Here is a 20,563-nt window from a genome sequence, read left to right as displayed (position 1 = left end):
CTGATTTTCAGTATCTGATTATGTCTTTCTACGAGACCTGCTGCCTCGGGGTGTCGGACACAGTGGAATTTCCACTGATATCCTAACAGAAGTGAAACATGTTTCATTAGTTCGGATGAGAACGGCTGGCCGTTATCTGAGTGAACAACACGTGGTAAACCGTATCGTGGGAAGAATTCTCGAACCAACTGTTTGGCAGTAGTCGGGGCAGTGTAATCTGAAACCGGGTATGCCTCCGTCCAACGGGAAAGAGCACAAACAACTACGAGAACGTATTTGAATCCTCGACATCGTTCCATTTGGATATAATCCATCTGGAGGACTTCAAAAGGGTGATCAGGAGGATGAAATCCACCCTGTTCTACGGGAACGCTTTTTCCTGGGTTGAACTGGCAACAGATCATACAGGTACGGACCTTTTGTTTGGCTGCTGCTCGTAAATGTTTATTGAACCAAATGTGTTGAATGCTATCTAGCATAGCTTTTTCTCCTAGATGTGCTGGACTATGTATAGTGTTAATTATAACTTGGACCATTGAATCAGGAAGGAACCACACAGATTTTTCCTTCATCATCCATCCTTGGTCCGTTTGGATCCCTCCTAATTCAGTCCATTTCTTTATTTCGTCTGGTGTAGCATGTGTCTGTATGTCAATTACGTCAAGAGTAGGATCTTTAACTGTCATACAATGTGTCGGCATCGGGACTATTGTCTTTGTCATGTCGGAGGTTTGAGTTTGAGCAGTCTGTTTAGCTGTTCTGTCGGCTAGATCATTGCCTTGAGAAATGATATCAGTGACTTTCGTATGAGCTTTACATTTCATAATTGATATTGCAGTCGGTAGATGTATCGCATCTAATAAGGCATGAATGAGGGGTCCGTGCTGAATGTGGGCACCGTGGGAAGTTAAATAACCTCTCTCTCGCCACAGCACGCCGAAGTCATGTACAACTCCAAATGCATAACGTGAATCAGTGTATATGTTGACTTTTTTATTAGTGGCTTGAATACAGGCTTGTGTCAGAGCGATGAGCTCTGCGGCTTGAGCTGACAAAGTATTTATACGATTTGTTTCAATGACTTCAGTATCTGTTGTGACTGTGTAAGCAGCCACTAACTCTCCTGTATTTGTTCTCATACATGAACCATCTACATACAATGTCAGGTCTGGATCTGACAATGGGACATCGGTTAAGTCTTGTCTGGGTTTCGTCGTTATAGTAATAACTTCAATACAGTCATGGGCTAGTGGGTCTGTTCCGGTTACTGGCAAAAGTGTGGCAGGATTCAATGTGTTACAGCGTCTGATTTCTATATGTGGCTGAAACAATGTAAGTTCGTACCCTGTAAGTCGCGCTATAGTCAAGTGTTGTGTTTGCGTTCTATTTACAAGAACCTCTACTGCGTGTGGTACTTGAACTGTCAATGGATGTCCTAACACTATGGCATCGCTTTGTCTGATTGCTAAAGCTGTCGCAGCCACTGATTTCAGGCACGCAGGCAAAGCCTGAGCTACGGGATCTAATGTACTAGAAAAATAAGCACATGGTTTGTGTGCTCCTGCTTGTTCCTGTGTGAGTACTGACAAGGCAGTACCTTCGCGTTCTGTAACAAAGAGTGTAAACTGTTTACTGTAACATGGTGTTGCTAAAACAGGTGCTTGGCATAAGGCTTTCTTTAGGCTTTCAAAAGCTTGTGTATGTTCCTGAGTCCAAGGGAGAACAGTCGATGTGGCTGCCTCCTGTGTTGTCAACTGAATGAGTGGTTTTGCTAGAAATGCATACTGAGGGATCCACTGCCTACAATATGAAGTGAGGCCTATGAAAGCCCGTACCTCCTTTTGAGTCTTGGGTATTGGCATGTTATCTATTAACTGAATGCGGTCGGGTGTAAGCTGCCTTCCCTCCTTGGACAGCGAGTGTCCAAGATAAACAACTCGCTGGACACAGAAGTGCAGCTTAGAAGGGGACACCTTGTGCCCCTTTTCGGCTAGAAATTGTAAAACTGTCAGTGATGCTTTCTCACATTCCGGTTCGCTTCTCGCGGTGATCAGCAGATCATCGACATATTGAAGCAGAGCAGTGTTAACTGGCATGTGGATACTGTCAAGTTCTCGTTTCAGTGCTTGGCTATAGATGCTGGAACTTTCTGTAAATCCTTGAGGTGCGCGTGAGAATTTAAAGCTACGTCCATTTAAACTAAATCCGAACAAATATTGGCTTTCCGGATCTATTGGGACGCTGAAAAAGGCATTCTTGAGATCAATTACTGTAAAGAATGTTGCTTCAGAATCAATAGCTGTCAATAATGACGAGATATCAGGGACCACAGGGAATTGTGGCACAATACACTTGTTTAATTCGCGCAGATCAATAACCAATCGATATACTGGCGGGGCCTTTGGATCTGTTCGTTTAAGAATCGGAATTATTGGTGAATTACATACATTGGAGTCTGTTTCCACAACTACTCCTTGGGCAATGAGCTCGTCAATGATTTGCAGCAAAGCCACTACAGCATCTGGTGGTAACTTGTATTGTCGCATTCGTGGTAGTACCACTCCTGCCTTTAATGTGACTCGATATGGTGTAATATTCATGCAACCAACATCAGTAGGGCCTTGTGCCCATAGATGTGTGGGTAAAGTCTGCAGTCGGGGATCCATGTCTCTAGATACATAGTGACCTTTAAAATCACGTAAAAACAATCTTACTCCTTCCGGAGAACAACATATTATGGCTCCTAGAGCTTTCAGTGTTTTTATTCCTAACAGATTTTCTGGACATGATTTAGTAAGTAATAAATCTGTAGTTCGGGTCAAAGGTCCTATCGTAAGTGGAAGAGGTTGTGACACTTCATTAACAATAGGTTTTCCTGAAAAACCAAGGGAAATATTCTGAGAGCCTGAGAGGGGTGCCCCTGGAACTTCACTACGTTTTATGGTTGTTCGACTTGCCCCTGTATCGAGTAAAAATTTTCTGTCTTGGCCTAATAATTCACTATGTACATAAGGTCCTTCTTGATCTACAGGGATCTCGATAAGGGGTAAGTCAACTTCCCTCTCTAGGCTGGTTCATGCGTATCGTTGGTAATCAGGATAGTCATACTGTGCGGTCTGGTACAGTTGTCGTGTCGTGGTTTGTGTGGCAGCAACAGGCAGCGCTGGTGCAGCTGGCACGAACTGTACAGACTGTGGTGGAGCTGGCATGGACTGTGCATGCTGCGAGGCTCCTTGTTCATTCTGATCCTGTCTAGGTGGCCGTGGTCTTTCTTTTGTATTACCTATGGCGATATTATGTTTCAAAACTGGGCAATCGTGTACGTAATGACCTGGCTTTTTACAATAATTGCATGTCCCTTTTACAGGTCCTGCTGAATCACCGGAATGTGTCATACCCTTTTTATGTCCTTCAGCTGGAACTGTCTGAGAAACTAGCATTTTCATTTTCGTGTCTTTCATGCGTCTGTGTTCATGTTCTTGTTCCTCTCTAATTCTATTGTGATGGTACTGTAACATTTGTAACATTTGTGATGGAGTGTTACCTTGCCAGGTACTCTCGAATTTTAATACTCTATTCTTTACTTGGGGCAGGGCATTTTCTACTAATTTTGTTACGAACAGATGCGGGTATGATTCGCTATTTGCTTTTATGCCACTATTTATACCAAAACATTTTTCAAATCGGGCATAGTAATCACTAGTGTCTTCATCTTGCTTCTGTTCACAGGCTGAAATTGTACCCCAATCTTCCTTTTTCGTAGTTAATAAACGTGGCAGTACCTGTACTAATAAACCTGGTAGCGCTTTAGTTTTATCCCCAAGTCCTGCTCCTGCAGTTCGGGCCTTTTCTTCCGCTTCTAATACTGACCATTCTATCTTTTGGTCTCCTACCTCCCACTCTTTTTCCCTGAGTTTCTCATAAATGCCAGCAGGCATCAATACCTTTAATATTGTCATAATGTCGGGATAGGTATACTCTCCCATGAGTAACATGTCTTTAATTTCTCGGTGAAAACCCGCTGGATCTTTGTCATGACTGGGTACCACTTTCTTCGTTTCTAACAATTCTATTTTCGATATGGGCGTATATACAAATACGCGTTTAAACTCATTGTCCTCGCCTTTTATTGGGTGCACTTCTCGTAAGGGATTCTGTCTATCCATGTAATACGTGGTTCTTTCCTTGATGGGCAATGAGACACGTTCTGAGCATACGAAAAGAATATACTGCTTTCTTGATTCTAGAATTTCTTTAATTAATTTAGTACCTGAACCTCTCCATCTATTCATGAGCAATTCAGTCAATATGTCAGGTAAGGGACCAGGGTCCGAATGCTGACTCTGATATAGTATGAGGAGTTGTTGAATCATATAAATCCCAGCTAACCGCTGTTCGTCTGGGGTGAGATTCAAAAATGTGCGTGCTACTGTATCATCACTATATTTTCCGGGACTGTCCACCCAATGGACAGCTGACCTAGCTAAATCTTGTTCATCCATAGAATCGAGAAAATGATAACCCCTTCGTTCTCGGAGTAATTTGTCGGCGGCTTGGAACGAATGCTCGTTAGACCTTATATTAATTATAGGTATTTGGAAATTCCTGTTATTATCTGGACATATCGGACGTATCGGGTCAATAAGACATCTATTACTATTACAAGATCTTCCTCTACCTACATAGGCTATGGTGTCTGACTGTCCTGCGGGCAGTCCTGACCCTTCCTCCTCGCTTTGTTCGAACTGGTCTACCGCTAATCTTTCTTCGTGTAGGCGTTCTATTTCTTTACGGATCTTTCGGCACATGGCTATTATACAATTTTGCTTATCATGTCTACCTTCTGATATATTCTGGCTCCATCTGGTAAGAATTTGCATTGCTTCCGGGTCTACCCCCGGTCGGTCTTGATTTCTGATCACACAATTTATGAGGAAACGTAACAGTTCCCCCTGTATCTCCACTTTCTGGTATTCCATAGCTCTGTTAATACATTCTGAATCTTGCCCTGTTTGGACAAAATGATATATTTTATCTAGATGCGCAGTCATTCCTGGTAACTTCCCTAAATACACTGCGGCTCGTCTGATACGCAATGATGCCAGGGTCATTTCGTCCTCTTTGCCGGGCACAGGGTCATATCTACAATCTACAAGAAGTTCCTTAAGCGTACGGGCATTTATGAGTTTGGGGGTACGTGAATGTGCTGACTCTTGAAAGGTAAGTTTATTTATTCTGGGTGGCGTAGAAAAAATATTGGTAGCACCTCCCGTAGCCCCATCTGGGGTGTCGGGTGTGAAAGGATTCGTTGAACGCGACACAGCAACTATAGGTGTGGACACAGCTATAGAAGTAGCTGTAGGAACAGATGCAGAAACAGATGCGCTTGCCGGAACTTGTGACACGATCTGTTGCTGTAGGGATACGGGTACTGGATCTTGGCGTTGAACCTCCCTGGTATGCGGTCTATGTGGGGCGGAATTAGCATATTCGGGAGCTGCGTCATCTAAATATGAGGAAAGAAAAACATCTTCTGCGGTTCTAGGACGCCCCTTAGGATGTACCTTTATTGGGAATAATGGGGGTGGCAAGTCTTTCGGTATTTCTGGAGTAGCCTTAGGTAATCCTTCGGCCAGAAGGGGATACATACCATTCATAAGGGCATTTCTTTGTCTGTCTACTTGTTCTGATTTCACTCGGATACCTTCTTCAATTAATAAATTTTCTCGAACTTTATTTGAACTCTCTTTATTCTTTTCTTCCTGTCGGAGTGCTTTTTCTGTGCGTCTATGAGATTCTTTACACCATAACTCAACGGCGTCTTTCTGTGACTGTCTGACTTTCCTTTTCCATAACTCTTCCTCGACTTTCATGATGCACTCTGCATCCCAGGTCCCCGCTGCGGGCCACCTCTGACTTTCTGGTAATTCCTTGGTGTAGTCTACCCATAAATCAAGAAATAATATAGCGTCTAAGCCATGTTTATGATACATGAAGTACCCTGGAGTGTCCCTAGGAGGAATAGGAACGGCTTCTTCGAGTACCCCTTTTCTTGTAGTGATCTGTCTTAGTTTCGAAAAGAGCGGCATATTGAGAACTGATCTGATACTTGATTTTGAACAAACTTAATACAGTAAACACGATAATGAACAGTCATTCACCCCACAATATGCAGAACGTACTTAAAACATTTAACATTTAACATTTACCTGAGCAATCAATAATGATGACGGTCTAAGGAAAACTTAAACACAAAAACATAATACTCGACTTTAACTGATTTATTCTGAATTTATATACTTGATATACTAGATATACTGCTAAACAGTACAGATACACTGCTGAAACAGTGCAGACCGGATTTGTGTACCCAAACCCGTCTTGACCGGCACAACCTATGTGCACGTCAGAAATGCCTCCCCAGTAATGGTACTCACCGGGTAGCTTCGGAAACGGAAGGCCTCGGAAACTGAACTGAACTTGAACCGGACTGGACTCGACTCGACTCGTCGGAAACTGGACTCGACTTCGGACTTCGGGAACTGGTGGGCCTCTGTATACCTCGGATCTTGCTCTCTCAGCTAGGCTCTGGTCGGGATACTTCGCACTTCTCACCGCCTCGTCTGGGTGTTGATCGCAGCCTCAGTCGCCCCCGCTTGACCGGAGGGAGATACAGGAAATCCTGCTGGTACGCGTTATTGTCCGTCCAGCTGTGGCAGGAGACCGGGCCTGCAACTCACCGCCGGCGCGTGAGATGAGAAAGTGTCCCTGTTCGGGCGCCATTCATGTGGTAAATAATTTAATTACCGGGACTTAATTTGGTACAGAAACATAATAAAATAGCTCAGTAAATAAGAGGCAGAATCCGTGGTATTAGAGGTTCGGAATGGGCTTTATTCCAATGATCGATTATAATCGGTTGCTCCAAGTTCCGTCACCACGAAGGTTCAGGAAGTGAAGTACATACTTTATTGACAAGAAATGACTTTTATAGAACATACATTACAATGCAGCGAATACGGTAGGCGTAACAATTGATAAGGAAAATGACGATTCACATGCGTAACCGAAAATGGGTGTAATAAGGAGTAAAAAGGAACATAATTGGTTATGATGTCATATATAGGTGGATCTATAAGATAATACTTGGCATAGATGCGCGCGCAGCAGCATGACGTGTGATTGACGTGCAACTAGGGGGTGAAGGGGACTTGACATTTAGCTCTACATGTGGAGACGAAAAGTCTGGGGGGTCAAGTCAACCTAATCCCAAATCATATCTAACATCCTATGTTTAAAGAACTATGTTATCCACAAAAGAAGGACTCTCGGACAGAATCTATTCTATACTGCCTGTGCGTGCGTGTACAAGCGTCTAAGTGTCTATATGAGATGCAAGGGGCAGAAACCTTCCATGGTAACAGGGTTATGAATTACTTGCATAAAGACAGAGAAGCCGAGCCTTTGCTCGGTAGCTGGAAGAATGTTTACTTAAACTACCAGACAGGAATGCATCGGCTGAGGAGCGAAGCAGATAACTCGAAGGTGAAATACAGTTCTTGGCAGAGAATAGGCTGATGTCAGGCTTCGTGAGCCGTGCAGAGAATGAGACAAAGTTCATGGTCACAGATGCAGGCTCAGACTGGAGTTTTCAGAGGCAGAAGGCAAGAAGAGTTTGATGACAGAATCAGGGCCTACTTGCCTGGACTGTAAAATGGCATAAGTGAACCATATAAAGCCGGTGGCCTTTCATACTTAGGAATGAAATATCCGACCTATTCATGGCGGATCTGACAGAGGACATGTTGACGGTGGACGCACATGTGTTTGCGTCTTCATAACTGGAACTGGAGGGAACATACATGTACTTGTGATTCATACATGAAACCGTTGGGGTCCAAGATAGGGGACATAACTGATCAGAAAAATCCATATTTCCACAGGAGCAGAGGACATCCTGCAACACAGCTCTACAAAAATATAATGAAGCTATTATACAAGCAAAAACCATTTATTACTCAGCTAAAATAGAGGAAGCTAGCAACTCCACGAAGGAAATTTTTAAAAATATTTAAGTATTAGCGAAACCACGTCCAAACACGTTTTAGTCCCGACTCTGCTTCTTGTAACAAAATGGCGAATTTTTTGCAAACTAAGATCCATACGATCAATGATGAACTGCGGAATAATAGACAGGGAGAGGTTAACGGTCTAACTACCACTATGGAGGTTAGGACGCCGCAATGTCATCTGAACATGTTCAGCACACTCACTCCTATCGAAGTAAATAAAATCTTACTCTCTACCAAGTCAGGATCCCTGTCCTCTGACTGTGATGCATGTGGTGTCCGGGGCCATTAGCAGACATCTAACTCCCATTCTAAATCAAGTGATAGAATCAGGGAGTTATCCGTCGGTCTGGAAAAAAGCCTGCATCAGACCCATTCTGAAAAAGCAGGCGCTTGATCCATTGGAGGTTAAGAATTACCGACCCATTTCGTGTTTGCCGATTGCAGCTAAAATCCTCGAGAGGGCGATAAATCAGGAGGTCACATCTTACTTCGATGCTAACAAACTGCTGGACTCAAGTCAGCATGGCTTTCGGTCGGGCAATTTGACCGAAACAGCGTTAGTCATGGCAACAGAAGAGATTCGGAGACAGGTGGATGGGGGGGAAGAGCGATCCTCATCCTCCTTGACCTAGCAGCAGCATTCGACACCGTGAATCACACTGTGTTGGTGCGGTGGCTGAAGGTGGTGGGGATTTGGGAGGCGGCTCTGTCCCTCCTCTCCTCATTCTTTGAGGATAGGGAACAGACTCTACACTGGGAAAGTTTACAGTCTGAAACCTTCCGTCTGCCATGCGGAGTCCTACAGGGTTTAACATTGTCACCGTCTCTGTTCAACATCTATGTGACCCCACTCGCCAGTCTCATTAGACAGCATGGGTTCTCGTTTGTGTCTTACGCAGACGACGCACAGATCTTCATCTCTGTATCAAAACAGGCGGAACCTGCTGCTGCGAGTTTCCATGCGTGTCTGACTCACATCATGAGCTGGATGAGTAATAACTAATTCAAAATTAATACGGACAAGTCGGAGGGGATGGAGTTTGGTGGCGGTCCGTCTCGGTGGAACCCCACCTGGTGGCCGATAGAGGCTGGAGGATGCCCAACACCATCCGCTAAAGTTAAGAACTTGCGGATAATTTCTGATGACCAACTGGGCTTTTCTGCCCAGATCAACCACGTAACCACTTGTTTTTACATACTGAAGCTTCTGAGGAAGGTGTTTCCTTTTATTCCGCAGGAGCTAAGAAAAACAGTGGTAGTGGCCTTAGTCTTATCCTGCCTAGACTACTGCAATGCTCTATTCATAGGCATTGACAAGGCACAAAAGCCAAATTGCAATCCATACAAAATGCTGCTGCACGAATATTACTGAATATCCCAAAAGGTCACCCCACTTCTGCAGCAATTAAATCATTGCACTGGCTTCCAATACAGCAACGTCTGGAATTTAAGGCCTTATGTCTGGTACATAAGACATTATATGGCGGAAGGGCGGCAGATCTTTGAACAATCTTTCATTGGTATACTCTCACAAGAAGTCTTAGATCAGCTAACTCTGGCCTTATATGTGCCACTAAAGTCCGTAGAGATAGATGGGGGGGGGGGGGGGGGGGGGGGGGGGGAGAGCCTATCGCACTGTGCAGTCAGGCTGTGGAACCAACTGCCTATCACAGACTCCAACCAACCAGGACAGTATTCAGGAAGCGAATAAAAACGTGGCTGTTCCTTAGGCAATAATCGACCGGCACTGCTGCTGCTAGTCCTCCTCCTTCTTCTCACCTCAGCGCCAAGACGCCTCTGCATTCGAGCGCTCTATAAATCTAAATCCTATCCTATCCATGATGTTTGAAGAAAAAAATTAATTAAAGTAAAGTAACACTTGAAAACCAGAGTTTATATGGTGCATATTTGGTCTACATTTACTTGCTGCCATCATTCATCTATGTGCCTTCCATGTACTTGGATCTGTGTGTTTACTTTTCTCCTGAAAAAGCATATCCAATGCACTACCCTATTTTTTATCCTGAACCTCTATCAATATCTTTAATCTACATATACTTACCTCCTTTATGCATCTATATACTTTCAATGTACTTATGGATCTATATATTTATCACTTTCTTCGAATTTAGCGTTTGCAATGCACTACCCTATTTCTCAGCCTATACTTTTCTCAATATATCTCCTAGCCCAACTTTCTGACTCATCTCAAATTCTTTCTACTACTCTTTCCAATGTACTACCCTATATATCAGCCTATATATCTATCAATATATCCTCTACATCCACTCTCATTTATCCCAAACCACTACTATGATCCCCAAAATAACCCTAGCTAGACTCTCCCCTACGCTATCCCTTCTTGCATCATCTGATACCTCTTTTACTATACCGATCCCCCAAACACAAACCCTTCTAACCTCTTCCCTCTGACTCTTCCCCTTCAAACCCCTTTTTACTCCTCCAAAAGCCTCCTCCTACTCAGAAACAAATGATCCAAATCCTTCACTCTTCTATCCCTCCACTATCCTTTTCAATGTAAATCAAAATAACAGAGTAACATGTTCACTTCCTAAATTCCATGTTCCACTATACTAATTCACCACTAATCCTTTATGGGTTCCAGAGTAGCGTGCTACTTGCCATTAAAGCGTTTCAACACCCCATCAGGGTTACAAGCGCTATATAAATGCAAACCTTTTTGCCCTTTCTACCCCTCCCCTATCCGTCTCAAGCCAAATAACTGACTAACATATCCACCACTCAAATTACTTTCATATTTCACCATACTAATTCAACACTAATCCTTATGGAATCCAGAGTACGGTGCTATTTGACAAAAAAGCGCTTCAAAACCCCATCAGGGGGAGCAAGCGCTAAAGAAATAGAAACCTCTTTCCCTCTTGTATCCCGCCTCCTACCCTTCTGTATCCAAATAACTGAATAACAAATCACCACTCAAATTAGTTCATATTTCACAATACTAATTTTCAACACTAATCCTTTATGGATTAGTGTTGAGTGCTACTCGCCAGAAAAGCGCTTCAACACCCATCAGGGGTAACAGGTGCTATATGAATGCAAAACTTTCTTTCCCCTTCTATCCCTTTGCTATCCTTCTCACTCCAAATAACTGATTAATATCCACAACTCAGATTACTTTCATATTTCACCTTATTAATTCACCACTAATTCTTTATGGGTTTCCAGAGTAGCGTGCTACTCGTCACAAAAAAGCGCTTCATCGGAACTTTTTTGCCTTCCGCCTAGCCTTTTTGCTGTTAGGGTCTTGGGGGTTTATGGACTGTGAGCACTTTGGCACTGGAGTTTGGTGGAAAGTGCATGTACTCTCTGCCCTCCGTAGGCTAGCATTGGGAATTCTGCCACCCCATGGATAACTCCTAACTGAAACAAAATAAATGTTATGTTTGGTGTGGTTGAACTGAAAATAATAAATGCTGCGCAATGGTGTACGCCGGTTTATTTTCCCTGCTTTAGAAAGGTCACCATTAACAGTCGCCATTTCTGTGTGCTTTGTGCCTGCCTGCCTCCCTGAGGTGGGTTGCATGTCTAGTTCTCGAAGTGACAGGGACTGGGAATGCTAGCTCCGCCCCATGTGGGTGTGTCTGTTTCCCACACCCCAGCTCATGAAGGGAGGAGGGAAGTCTGGCAGACAGGGTGCTCTGCACCTCCCCCAAAACCAGTTGGGACCGATTTCCCCAGAGACCCTTCCAGAAGCTTCTGGCCCTTTCTAGTAGGTGGGGAGAGGGTTGTATATATAGAGGAGCTGAGACTCCGTGTGAGTGTGCTTGCTTGGACTTTGATTTGGAGGGGACGCTCTGTCAGGAGGTACCGCCGCAAGGGCCTGCGTGCTGGCCCCTGTGCCCATCTGTACCCCTCTGCTGTCCACAGGGCCAGTGAGAGACCTCTGCTGGAGTGAATACTGCTGTCCCTGTAGGAGTGCCACATTATGGGGGTTGACTGTTCCAAGGAACTGCTGTCCTGTTCTGATGAGCTGCCCACTACCTGCTGATCTTCCCCAGCATTGACTGTGTTCTGCTTTCCTGGACCTTAGCGCCTCGTGAGCGCTACAACTTTATCCCAGCCTGTGCCTGCTTGTCAGCACCCTGTGGGAGCCATGCTTTAACCCCCTAGGAAGAAAGGAGCTAGTGTCTGCAGCGCCAGCGTGCTACGAGGGAATCCCGGCGTGTGGGATTCTCCCCCACCCCCCGGGCTGCCTGCAGAACAGCGGGTGCCCACCGCGCGTTTTGCATGTTTTTCGCGGGTACCCACCCCGCATTCTTGCAGCCTGACGCGGGTGCCCACCTGCATTTATATTTAATTAACAAGCGGGTGCCCACCCCGCTTGGTGACCACGCTGAAGCGGGTGCCCACCCCGCGTTGCCCCGTCGAGGAAGAGGAGGCTGCCGGAAATCACCGCCGCTGCGGGGACCGAAGTCGACGCACGTGCCTGGTTGTGAGCGGGGCCTGCCGAGACGGAACCTCGCGGGCTCCATTTCCGCCTCCCCCTGCCTTGGGGGAAGCCGTCCGGAGCCTCGCGGGCTCCCCGTCGAAGTCCCGGGTCCCAGGAGGGGACCCGGGTGAAGTAAGGAGAGGCCAGGAGGACAGAGGAAGCCGGGAGCGAGTCCGACTGCGACTTCATCTGCCCAGCATAAGGAGTGGTTAGTGGGGCTGGGCTCTGGCTGTTGTGAGGTGGGGGCCGCCTTCCACGGGTTGCGGAGCCAGCTGCATGGCGGTGCCGCAGTTGCGGATCGCCGCACCGTGTTGGGACAATTTAAATTTAGAGCTCCAGGGACAAGGTGCCCCATCGTGCCAGTGTCTGTGCTGCTCCAGCTGCCCACTGGAAAGGAGGCAGCCGCACCAATGGGACCTTATTTTTGTTACGTCCTGGAGTGGGACTTCCCCGGCCCGCAGCGGTGAGAAGCCAGTTTCCCTCTTGGCTACACAGCGGCACCGCAGTTGCGGGCCACTGCAACGTCTTGTGGGCAACATAATTTTTGGTTTTGGACTGGGACTCAAAAGACACAGTTAAGTGCCAGTACTTTCCCTGCTCTTTCGACAGCTACACCACGAGAGCGTGGGCAGCTGCCTCGAGGGGCATGGTCGTTTTGCATAACAAGATGGGCACTATAATGGAAGGGTACTAATCTGTGGGCTCTACTGATTATGTTTTATGCCCCATGCTAATGGTTACGCCTAATGAGACGCATCATGTTTTTAGGCCTAAAGTTGTGCATGATGCGAATAATGCTCAGGAGGATGCTTAATGCATGTGATTTTGCCCAATGTCATGCAAAGATGTTTTCATCCTATGCCTACTGCAAACGTGATTTATGCTAATGAGGTATGCCTAATGTTATGCCCAAGGTGTTGCTCATGCTTTTGTGCTAATGATGATGCCTCTGTGTTCAAATGTTTATGCCAATGCTAATATGATTAGGCCTAAGGTTATGCAGAATGTTTTATACTTTATGCCTACTGGTTCTATGCCTAATGTATTTATGCCAATGAGGTTTTTATGCCTAATGTTATGCATAAGGTGTTGTTTAGGCCCATAAGATGCTAATATGGTTATGCCTAATGAATTTCTATGCTTTCCTATGAGGATCCAGGTTCATGCCTGATTACGTTTTCATGACCTATGACTAATGTGATGATGCCTTATTTTTATGCCTAATGCTTATTGCAATGTTGCTAAGTGCATGGTCTTGCCCGTAGGTACTGGCTGTTATGCATTTATTGCTGATGGTCTTACATTTATCCCCTGTGCCTTGTGATGGTTCTGGCAGCGGCCAGATTGGCCCTGCCTTGTACATAATCCCCTGTAAATTCCTACCCGGTGCCAGTTGGCACAGTGTGAATATGTCTGTAATTGCATTCTAATGTGTGTTGCATAATACAAAAGTTATTTTTATATAACCTGGTGTGGAGCCACTTTTGTAGAGTGCCTGGTGTGTCGCTGCTGTGAGTGGGCTGCGCAAATGCTTTGCAAATTGCCTCCTGAGTTTAGCCTACCCGCTCCGCGCCAAGCTACCCCGTTTCTAACATTGGTGTTCAGCGGTGGGATAGGACTTGTGTTTGCGCAGTACCACAGCGACAACTGGTTGCACTACAAGCTCTGCACTTAAAATAATCACAGATTTGAGGATTATTTTTTCTGATTGTCTTTCTTCCTAAAAGTGTCACTTTTGAATTGTGTTCCCCTGTTTACTGTGGGCTGTGTATATCGCCAAGATGGGGTTAGTCTATGATGAGGATGAACTTTGGGAGTACACTGAGGAGGAGGTGATGGATTTCTGCAGAGAAAGGGGGATACCAATAGAAGGTGACTCCCGCAGAAAATTTTTCCTCTTTGAAGTCTTTAAAAGGGGAGAACCCTTAGAGCTCTGTGGGGACCTTTCAGATTACATCTCCGCATATCTAAGTGATGGATTTGGGGGAAACCCTGAGGAGGTTCCCAGGCGTAGGGAGGACTCTGAGAGCGAGGGTTCCCAGTCCATAACCCTGGAGAGTGGTGGCTCTGAGGAGGAGGAAGAAAATGACAGGGCGGAGACGCGAGTAGCGACACCATAGATAGGTAGTCCCTTGCTGGGTCCTGTCCCGGGGACAATGCCCCATCCCTTTCCCTGTCCCCAGAGAAGTGGGTGGATAGGAGGGAAGAAAGGGAGCATCAGCTGGTGCTGGAAAGGCTCAGAGTGGAGCTAGCGCAGCTGAGTTTGGAAGAGAAGAGGCTAGAGACCGAGAAGGTCCTAGCGCTGGAAAGGATGGCGGAGGCAGAGAAGGCTTTCGCCAGGGAGAAACTGACTCTAGAGGGTAGGTTGTCCCCTGAGAGTGGTTTCAGGAGTCTCCGCGCCAAGCTACCCCGTTTCTAACACAAGCCCTATATATATATATACAAACCCTCTTCCTCCTCCATCCTTCTTCTATCCTTCCGAATCCAAATAACTGACTAACCTATACGCCACTTAAAAGTACTTTCATATTTCACTATATTAATTCAACACAAATCCTCTACGGGCTTCTCACCAAAAAAGCGCTTTGATGCCTTGTATGGGGTAGTAAGCGCTATATAAATGCAATTACAATACAATACAATACATACTCAGAAGTTACATACTAGGTCGTTGTTGGTTGGCTATGCATATGTGGGTACGCACTCATTGGATATATTCATGGACTCACGTTTAGTGGGTTTATTTATGGCTACAGTCAGGATTTGCCTTACCTTTAGTTATGTTGTTACCTCTTCTACAGCACACATATCCCACAAATAAGACCTCTTATGTTTTAAACATTTCGTAGTGTATCGTCTTGTACCTAAAACATATATAAAGATTGCAAAATTCCAAAGATATGTACAAAATGAATACTTTAAGACTTCTTTTGCACTTAACTGAACCTAACTACTAGTGCAGTGGCTTTACGGAAAAAGCCATATCATGATCTCCTTCTATGTGCCGTGTTAACTAAAATAGCACTCTCTACAGCACATACACTTACTCTTACTCCTAATCTTATTGTATAAGCTGCAGACTTCACAACTTGGAAACTGATTGCTGTTCTGTTTTTCTGCTCCAAGCAAGCTCATTATACAATCCCGGATCTTTAATATTTCCCAGCTTTAGACTTAACCTTCTGATTCCAAGTTAAATGTTATTGCTGTGTGCTGTTTGGACAAGAACCAACTGCAACCTACCCACTCTCTTCAGAATTTGAATGAATTTCCTTGAATGCAGATAAAGAGAGCAGTAATTTTCTCAGTTGGTGCTGAGATTTTTCTAATGGAAAACCTTGGCCCATAATATAAAAGGTGTCATGTACTATCCAGTATCTTAAATGTTGTTTTCTATACTATATTATACTGGATTAGATCAATTACTGCCTCTGGCATAATGTTGTAGATGTGTGCTTGGCATTTGTGTTGTTTTTCAGTAATAAATACCCAGATAAGTTGCTATGTCGCTCTCACACAGAGTTTGTTTTCACTGCATGTCAGGAACCTTTCAGTTCTTTTCCTCTTTGCAAACTTCATACCTTGCACGGCAGATAAAAGCATGAAAAGGCTGTAGCTTTATAGCAGATAGGACAACAACATAGAGTTTCCAACACCCAAGCCACCTAAGGCAACTCTGTCAAACTGCAAAAGAGGTGGGCGAACTAAAGGTGTGGGAGAACCAGGACATATGGCTATTTACTCCTGATGTTTTGTTTCTGCTGCACTCTACATGAGGCCTGAAGTAGTACAACATGGAAACCGATCACCGCATACAGAAATTATAACCATTTGTTAAGACATACTTTTGTCTTGGCAAAAATATCCTTCATTGGGTGATTTGATCGAGATAGGGCTCCAGAATGCTTGTTCCCCATCAAAACAATGGTGCCCAAATCAGTGGGGCACTAACGTATACAAAAAAGTGATAGCGAAATGCTTGGAATTAATTTCAGCCAACAGTATTTACTCAGGACCACATCCTAGTCCATCATTCTCCAATAGGAACAGTCCAGCTGACCTGCCAGGCTATGTCCTTCCTGAACCGAAACACAAGCAACCCAGGACCAGTTTCGCCCTGGTTAGAACTCATCAGCAAGGTATAGTTTGGGTCCTGTGACACATGGGATCCCCATCTGGGAGGACCTGGCACATGACTTTAATTTGATAACACTGATGCCATGCACTCTACATGTCATGTCTCTTGGTGCTGAGCTGCCATGTTGTACATTATTTGATAGCTCAGCTGCTATTCATTATCTTAGGATAAGAATAGATTCGTACATTGACCTGAATTTCAGGTAGTGGTCCTCTTGTTTAATGCCATTTGGCAAGGCAAGCTGTTCGAGAACCTTGGAACCAGGAAAGAAAAATGTCTTTCTCCCAACTTCTTACATTAACAATATTCAAATAAATTAATGGAACCTGGTATGAGCAACTACATTCTCGTGGCTCAGTCACTCCCAACCTCCAATGCTGCATGGGCCAATAGGAGACTTGGACCAGCCTCTATACACATATTGACAACCAAAGATTATACTTGTGGCTGCCGGGATTGAAGAAGAGGATTTTCTTATACTCCTGGTTAGGTTGAGCTATTTCTAGAACAGCCTAGGCTACCTCTGTTTCTCCCAAGCAATGCAGAACCCATCTGTGTTGTACAATGGCTTTGTGTAGTGTAGCTAAGCTTTTATATACTATTCAGAACTCTGCAATAAAGAGGAGGTCTTGAGTCCGACACTAGGTCACTTATGTGAGCTTCATTCTTTCTTAAGGATTATTCAGTTGTCAAGATGAATGTTAAGTGTGTGCAGTCTTGACTGGAAGGGTGTGTTATCCCAGCTGGTTTCGTTGTTATTGGTGCTTGTGTTAAGGAAAGGTACGGCTAGGCTGCGGGGCTGCATGGAGTCTTAATCCAGTAGTTGTATGTTTGAACAGAGAGTGATACTTGACTGTTTTAGTGATAGTTTCAAGAGTTGCTCTGAAGATTGCTCGGGCTGCTAAGACTGTAGAGTTGGTGCTCTGGGATCATCTTCTGTCAGTGTTTGACTATTGTTTGAAAGGTTGTTGAGAGAACGAGTCCTCGACCATGCCAGCCCTCTCAGGTAAGGCAATAGTTAACCTGTCATAAGTTGATTGTACCAATGTTTGCCTTAGCTGGTGTGGCCCTGAGGTCTGTTATAAGAATAATGTGGCCCGTTTATCTGGCTGATCTAAAACAATGTATATTTGCTCACTTGTGTTGTTGCTCTAGAACGGTTAGCCCAAAGGTTTCCGCCATCAATAGTGACCTCGATTTGACCCTCATTACCTTGTTATTTGCCTTCCCCAGAAGTCCTGGTAATGTCTGTGGTATAAAAATAATGGACAGTACATGTTTTGTGGGAAAATATTTAGAAATTTGTGTTTTAGCACCATTTCTCGGATGTTTTCTTGTGAAGTCTTACACAGGCATTTTGGCTGCTTTTACCAGCTCTAATCTCCCAGCAAAAAATCAAAAACGTATAATTCCAGTGGGCCCAGTAACTTCTGTTATAGGTGTTTACAGACCACACATAATGAGAGCATTAGTCTGCACACGTGTAGCCCCTCTCATGCTTAACTGTGTCTGAACTGAGGGCGATTGTCAGGCTTCAGTTTTTTGTACTGAGAAGGCGGCTACTTGGCCAAATTTTGGTTTAACTTTGACCCCATTCCAACTAAAAATCCACATTATAATCCAAGAAGGAAATGAAGGTGGGAAAGTTCCTCAATTTCATAATCTAAAATATCTAGGGCTATATCAGGTAATGATCTGTAATTAGATCTAATTTCTCCCCTTCTTTCTAGGCCATGTGCGATTCACAGAATCCAATTATCAACCAGTGCTTCGGCAGGGTGGAGCTCACAGACAAAAAGAGACCAGAAACAGTGAGTACAGCATAAGGAGCAAAGAGTGTAGAGTGTTTTGGGAGGTCAAATGGGAAAAGGAGATAGGGGTAGGAATGTGTAGTGTCTGGCTATGCTAGGAGGTGTATGGAGATTATAGCTATAGTTTGGGTGCATAGCATGGAAGAAGGTTAGTCAATTGTGGCATCATTATATTTTAATTGTCAGATGGGGAATTTTGTTGCCTACCAATGTGGTCCATCTACATTTTGCAAAAAGCATATTTAAGTGAAGGAAGCAAGCAGTGGATGGAGTGCTCAATAATGTTTAAGTGTGCCATTGTTAGTATTTACCATTTCTCTGGCTGACCACATATTCTTCTCTCTCCCTTTTCAGTCCCCCACTTCATTTCTTAACTTGTTCTTTCCCTAAACTCTACTTTTCCCCTAAATGAATTGCCGTGCTCTTTCACTTCCTCTGAACTCATCTCATGCATGTTTCATGTACTCTTTCACCACAATTTTCTTATCTGTTGGTCTGTTTGTTTCTTGTGTTCTCAAGGCCGCCACTCAGTTTAAGAACAGCCTTTCCAAGCTGATGGAGATCTTAATGTCCAAGGAACCTTCATACATCCGCTGCATTAAGCCCAATGATGCCAAGCAGGCAGGTGGGTCCGTACATCTTGGTATGAGCTTCTGTGCCAGGCTGGGCAGATGCCAGGCATGCTTGACTCAAGACCATGCATGTACTCAGCGACGCTGACCCAGCCCACAAGTCTGACCCTGTCTCTACTGCACTGTTATGCTGTCTCTGCCAGCTGCATTCTCACACGGAACTGTCTCTGTCTATAACATTCTCGTTTTCCAAGCTGCTCTGATCGATGTTGTGCTGTCCTGTCTTTGCTAGCTGTAGTTTTACTTTCAGGGACTACTCTGTTAGCTGCAGGTTCCATTGACTGCATGGATGTATTCACAACTGCTTTTCTAGCTGTAGCGTTACCCCATCTCTGATAAGTGCTGGCAGTTTTACTCATAGTTAGTGTCTTATCTAATAGTCCATATTATGTTCCTATAAGTCTTAGTTTTGGTCTCCCTCTCCTTTCCATGACTAAAAATGGCCAGTGACAGGTGGGAAATCTTTTCTGGGCGCAGATCTCTACCCAGCTATAGTACCTCTGATAAACAAGCTCAATGTCCATATGTTCTTTTGGTTGTTGCCTGGCAGTAGCAAAGCTTGGACTTCAGTGTCTGGCAGGCCTCCACATGGAATCCCAAAACTGACTATTTTGTACCTGACCCTTTCCTGTCCTGACAAAGGCTCAGTAGAAAACCTACAAAGAATCATTGGTGTTGGCTGGCATGTTAACTTTCAAAGAGTTTAGACTTTGTCTTTCACTTCCTACCAATGCCCTCAGATAGAATAAATGCTACCCCATGTATGCCAGTAACTCACGCTTCAGCTGAACAGCAAGGAAAAGCTCTGTTTCACCAGCCTAGCAACATGACTCTCTGTTCACCTTATTTTGCAGGTGGTGTGCCACTGGTTAAGGCTGGTGCTCCTGATTGCAGAACAGTTGGGCTATTGCTGTAGCCCTTAACGTTTTTGTGGTGGTGGTTGATGTTTCAGTTGAACACTGAACTCCAGTTAATTTCTCAAGTTTCATCTTGCAGTTGCAGAGCGTTCCCCAAATCCCATAGATGCTTAGTCAAATATCCCAATTGTGATGGACCACTATTGAGATATGGACCCAAATCCAGCTCAAGGTATAATAGGTCTCCCATAACTGTGTTAAGTGATCCATATGCCCACCACCAGAGATCCAGTGGGCCCTTTAACTAGACATTGAAACTCTTGGAAACCAGTACATTGGCAATTTTGTTTTTGGGTAGAGTTCCATGTTCATTTTCAGTGGTGTTTTTTCTGTTGAGATGGGATCCTTAACTTTTGAAATATTCTTAGCAGAGTCTTAGCCACCTGGGCTGAAACCCAGCATGTTCTCTCTCCTTCCACTCAAGGACATTGAAAAACTAAGGAAAGGGCTGCAGCAGACTCTGTATTTTGTAAAATACTCCCTAGCACTTTTGTTGTGTAAAGGGCAGATGTACCATAT

At 44.5% G+C, this 20,563-nt stretch overlaps 1 protein-coding gene across 5 annotated transcripts in view; it reads left to right on the top strand.

The window, feature by feature from the left end:
• The window catches only part of MYO1C (myosin IC), a 416,904-nt gene that overhangs the window by 333,729 nt on the left and 62,612 nt on the right, over positions 1–20,563 (top strand). For all 5 annotated transcript variants that reach the window (XM_085649047.1, XM_085649050.1, XM_085649051.1 and 2 more), the window contains exons 17-18: positions 18,415–18,495; positions 19,015–19,120. In XM_085649047.1, coding sequence (XP_085505173.1) covers positions 18,415–18,495; positions 19,015–19,120 — 187 coding nt within the window. The remainder of the gene's footprint in view (positions 1–18,414; positions 18,496–19,014; positions 19,121–20,563) is intronic.

Source organism: Triturus cristatus, chromosome 3_2, assembly GCF_964204655.1.
Source record: "Triturus cristatus chromosome 3_2, aTriCri1.1, whole genome shotgun sequence".
NCBI lineage: Eukaryota > Metazoa > Chordata > Amphibia > Caudata > Salamandridae > Triturus > Triturus cristatus.
This window is presented reverse-complemented; position numbering and strand designations above follow the sequence as displayed.